Source organism: Nicotiana tabacum, chromosome 18 (assembly GCF_000715075.1).
Source record: "Nicotiana tabacum cultivar K326 chromosome 18, ASM71507v2, whole genome shotgun sequence".
NCBI lineage: Eukaryota > Viridiplantae > Streptophyta > Magnoliopsida > Solanales > Solanaceae > Nicotiana > Nicotiana tabacum.
The window spans coordinates 13,302,825-13,308,168 of NC_134097.1; the positions used below are offsets into that span (position 1 = coordinate 13,302,825).

The 5,344-nt window shown below is 36.2% G+C and overlaps 1 protein-coding gene across 1 annotated transcript; it reads left to right on the forward strand.

The window, feature by feature from the left end:
- Positions 1–1,087: 1,087 nt before the first annotated feature.
- On the forward strand, positions 1,088–2,204 carry LOC107773822 (F-box/kelch-repeat protein At3g23880-like). The gene is made up of 2 exons (XM_016593240.1): positions 1,088–1,735; positions 1,812–2,204. Exons 1-2 carry the CDS (start codon positions 1,088–1,090, stop codon positions 2,202–2,204), a joined length of 1,041 nt encoding a protein of 346 aa, XP_016448726.1.
- Positions 2,205–5,344: the final 3,140 nt, after the last annotated feature.

The window sequence follows — 5,344 nt, forward strand, 5'->3', positions numbered from 1 at the left end:
TAAGATTACAACAATAAGTTTAGAGATTTTGACCAAATATGAAAGTGTTGATGAGAATCTCAACCTACTGCAACTTTTACTGAGATAGAAGATTCAACTGTTAAGTTCTTAGATTTCTTTCAAGGGAAAGCTATCAAATATCCTTTGCTAAAAGTTTGGACATAAATCTTCGTCACTTTAAGTGTTATATCACTATTAAAAAACTAGCATCTATAAAAGAAGATATCATTATAGAGTTCTACCATCAATCTTGAAAGAATTTAAATTTAATTAAGTAGCTTTAAAATGTGTGCATTAGGGTTTATTAAATATGTGTATATTTAGTTGTGAATCTATTAATAATGTATTAGCTTTTTAATATTTAATTATTAAAATATGCATATCTTTTGAGATTTTGAATTTGAATAATTTTCTTATCTTTTATATGTAATACTAAAAATGAAAACTTGATTTTTAGATAATTTTTGTCTATAGGTAATATTTGAACGTCAAATATTATTGTAGGTGTATATTAACCATTTATCGTAAAAGTCAAAAATTATCGGAACCAACTAAGCTATTATATAGAGTATATGAATATTAGGAAGGGTTTTTCCTTTACTTGTTAGAGAAAAATAGTACTTAACAAAATTTACTCATTCGTGTTGACCTTAGAGTTACTCTTCCGCGCTGAAAACCCAAAACAAAAAACAAGCGTTTACTTCAAACGCCAAAAAGCTAATGGCAGATATACCCGACGAAATCACAATGATTATATTTTGGAATTTACCAGAATTACTAATTACGGGATAAAACACTAAAATTATAAAGATGTTCTTGTTCAAGCCTCTTCGCCTAAAAAATTCAAGGTTAAAATTGCAAATAAAAATTTAGCCCAAAATATTTAATGTAAACCAAACATATAATTTATATTATACTTTAGTCCAATAAAATAAATATCTAGTAATAAAATTATATTTACTAAATAATTCTACTATTATTTAATCCTCCTATTATAATTTGAACCCACAAGTTTATAAATAGGGCAATATAAACGCAGGGTACTCTTCCAAATCCCAGAAAAAAAAACATCTACTTAAAAAAACTGATGGCAGATATACCCAACGAAATTACTATCATCATTCTCTCGAATTTACCAGTAAAATCGCTCTTGCGATTCAAGTGTGTTTCTGAGTCATGGCGTTCTTTGATTTCAAGTCCAACATTTGAGCTCTCGAATCATCGACGAGAAAGAGCTATAACCGTGACGTATACACACTATTCAGTGTTGACAAGATGGTCTTTTGAGGAGAATTATAGACCCTTGTTCCGCTTCATAAACGAACAACTCACTTTGGAAGAGCTAAATTGTCCTTTAAAGGAAAAGGGTGGTGAGATTTCTGTGCCTTCTATAGATAATTGTATGTTTCGGGGTTCTTGTCATGGTCTTATACTTTTAAATTTCAAGCGACACCTTTTCTTGTGGAATCCTGCTACTCAATCTTGTACCAAAGTGCTTGACATTGACGACTTGACATTAAGAAAATATGGCAGTTTTATTACAACCGCTGCGTCCTGGGGACTTTGTTTTGACTCTTCCAAGAATGATTACAAGGTTGTGATGTTTATATACGACTCGGTTGCAATTGCTAGTCTTAAAACCAAGGAATGGAGGCGAGTCAAATTACCTTATGATGTCTGCTCTATGCATTCTGATGCTTGGATTACATTGCATGGACGACTTCACTCTAAGACGGTAAGGCTCGATAAGAACAACGACCCCAAAGTAATTTGTTTTGATCCTATTACTGAAAAGTTCCATATGTTTCCAGTCCCTAAAGTCTAATTATCGAGGAGTTGGTTTAGATAATGTTATAGTTGGTTTAGGCGTTTTAGATGAATGTCTTTGTATGACTTGTCTGAAATCTTATAAGGGTTTTGAGATACTGATCATGAAGGAATATGGAGTAAAGGAATCGTGGACACCCTTATTTTTCATAAAGGATTTAGGAATAGGTCTTCTTTTTGGACTTGCAGCGCCTTTTATCGTGACAGAGAATGGAAAATTAGCTTTGATAATACGCGAACGAGATAGTCAGAGAATTGTTATATACAATCCTAAGGATGATAATGTGCGAGACATTGTTGTCCACGGAAAGACATACTTATTTACATCTGTTATTACATATGTGGAAAGCTTGAGTTCGTCCGAAGGATACTACTAGCTAGGTATCTGTGCCTGAATAGCTGAGCAATACCACAATCAACAGTACGGATTCCAACTCTTGAAGCAAGTATCGTATCTAGTACTATATAGGTAGTTGTGCATTTATCCTTTTCTTCCCGATAGCATTGATATTATTCTCTTACTTTCTTATACATAGTATCGATATTATTTTCTTACTTTCTTATACTTACATCTTTATTACTGCAAGTTGTTTCTTTGCTTCAGCTTTCTTTTTATCTTGTTGTTGTTAGTATTGCTTCAGTAATGCTGGGATTATGCTTTTTCTGAGCCGATAATCTATCCGAAACAGTCTTTCTACCTTCATAAAGTAGGGGTAGGACTTCATACACAGTATACCCTCCCCATCATACTGGATTTATTGTTACTGTTTTTTTTTTTTTTTGGCGAAGAAAAAAATATTATGACATTCCTGTCTCCTATTCACAAAACTGCAAAAAAAAACTATAAACTAGCTTCCTAATTTGTGTAAGTATTCTATTCATGCTCTATCTTTAAATCTCTGTCTCCTATTTACAATATCATGTACTCGATGTTTTACATTCCTGCTTGACTTGAATAGACACAGTTTGTGGTCTGGGAACCCTATGATGCCACAGTATATTACTTTAATTTATATGCTTGGATAGCAATAACTTTGATAAAAGTCATACACAGAAAGATCTATCAAGGAGGACTGCAGCATACGCAGAGTTTTCTTTTTGATATACAGAACATATAATATCTTGTCATATACATCTATAATGTATTCCTTGATATACATGTAAAGGTGTAGATAATTTACCAAGGAGTCTTGTTATAATAATACCTTCATTTGTGACATGAATAGATTTTCTATTAATGCACTTTGAACTTGTTAGTGCAACGTAACTGTAGTTGATATATTGATACACCAATTAATACATTTGCAGCATTATCACAAAGGATTAGAGAACTTCTTATTTACTATGTTTTCCTAATAAATTAAACCTTTCGGTTGTTCTGTTTCCTTAAAGATTTGATGCAGTTATATGAATCGTATAGGTATAAGGAGTTCATTCAACATGGAAAATGGAATACACTACTAGAAATCCAGTAAATTTCGTTCGGCGGCTACTGACTGACTTTGGTCGGTCCAAAAAAGCGACCATTTTTCCGTCTAGCGCAGACGGAAACTACCCAAAAAATATTTTAATTTTTTTTAAATGACAAACCGACAAAAGATGGTCGGTAATAATTGGCGCAATTACCCCGAAAAACATTACCGACCGAAATCGGTAGGTAAATTGGTCAAACATTTGACCGCAATGGTCAGACTTGCTTAGTCAAAGCACTTTTTGTTTACCGACCAACATCAGTCGGTTAACTGGTCCCACATTTTTAAATTTTAATAATTAAATTATTATTTAAAATATTTTATAAAATTTATAGTTCAAGTTACCGACCAAAGTCGGTCGGTTATTACAAGAGGACCTTTTACCGACAAACTTTGGTCGGTAACTGTAATTTCTGAAAACTAACCGACCAATGTCGGTCCATTTATAGGTGAAATATGACCACATTAAAATTTACTATAAATAATATACATGTAATCCATGTGCCACTTCATTTTGTAATACAAACAATGAATGCACTAACAGATACTATAATAAGCTATATATAGTTAAAGTAGTACAACGAAGTGTGTGTGTGTCTATATATATAGCCACATCTAAGTATGCGAAGCCCTAGGGCTAGATTATCGATTTTTTAGGGGGATAGGCTTGTGAAGAAGCAATAATCTAATTAGTATATATAATTGATCATCGTCCACATTAGAGCGACGTCTGAGGGTATGATGATGTGCATGGTGGCTTTGGTTTTGGAGATAGAAACGGATGAGGAATGTCTCTGCTGGAATTTGCTAGAGCATTTGATTTTGTGATAACAAGCTCGAGTTTCCCGAAGAAAAGGGAGCACTTGGTCACCTTCCGGAGCTCGGTGGCCGAGACTCAGATTGATTATTTACTCTCCAGGAAGTCCGATAGAGGTCTTTGCATGGATTGCAAGGTCATCCTGAGTGAGAACCTCTCGACCCTTCATAGGATCCTGGTCATGGACCTTGAGATCACGAGGAAGAGGGTGATGTATAGCCAACATAGGATAGAGTGGGGAGCCTTGACGGAAGCTAAAGTGCAGGAGTTGGAGGTCAAGTTGGTGACTATTGGGGGCTTGGAGGAGTAGTGGAGACGCAAGCACTATGTGGACCACGACTGCACAGTGCATTAGGGAAGCCGCGAGAGAAGTATTAGGCGTCTCAAAGGGTCACTCTGGTGGTGGAATAGAGAGGTTCAAGGAAAAGTAAAAATCAAGAAAGCAGTGTATCTGAAGCTAGTAGAAAGTGTAGACGAGGAGGAGAAGAGGGCGAATATGGAGCATTATAAGTTGGCTAAGAAAGAGGCAAAGCTAGCAGTTACGGCGGCCAAGACTGCAACTTTTAGTCGTTTGTATGAGGAACTCGAGGGCTGAGGTGGGGATAAGAGGTTGTTCAGGTTAGCCAAGGCACGAGAAAGGAAGGCGCGTGACTTGGACCAGGTGAAGTGCATCAAGGACGAAAAAGTTAGAGTTTGTTGGATGAGGAGATTATCCCTCAGAGATGGAAGATCTACTTCCATAGTCTCTTGAACGAGGAGGGGGACAAGAGTATTGTACTGGGTAATTTGGAACTCTTTGGGAGTCGTTGTGACTTTGGGTATTGTTGGCAGATTAGAGTTGATGAAGTTGAGGGGGCTATGCGTAAGATGAGCAGGGGCAAAACGACCGGGCCAGATGAAATCCCGGTGGAGTTTTGGAAGAGCGCGAGCAAGGCAGGCTTGGAGTAACTCACTAGGTTATTTAATGCCATTTTTAGAACGAAGAAGATGCTTGAAGAGTGGAGGTGGAGCACGATGGTTCCTGTATACAATAACAAGGGTGATATCCAAAATTGCAATAATTATCGGGGTATTAAGCTGCTTAGCCATACTATGAAAGTCTGGGAGAGAGTGGTAGAGCTAAAGGTGAGGAGGTGTGTATCTATTTCTGTGAACCAGTTTGGATTTATGCCGGGGCGTTCGACTACAGAAGCCATCCACCTGGTTAGGTAATTGATGGAGCAGTATA

Excerpts from the sequence above, each read along its gene's own strand:
- LOC107773822 (XM_016593240.1), top strand. The coding sequence starts at position 1,088 with ATGGCAGATATACCCAACGAAATTACTATCATCATTCTCTCGAATTTA. Across the intron at positions 1,736-1,811 it reads GACGACTTCACTCTAAGACG|TCCCTAAAGTCTAATTATCG; the intron begins GTAAGGCTCGAT and ends ATATGTTTCCAG.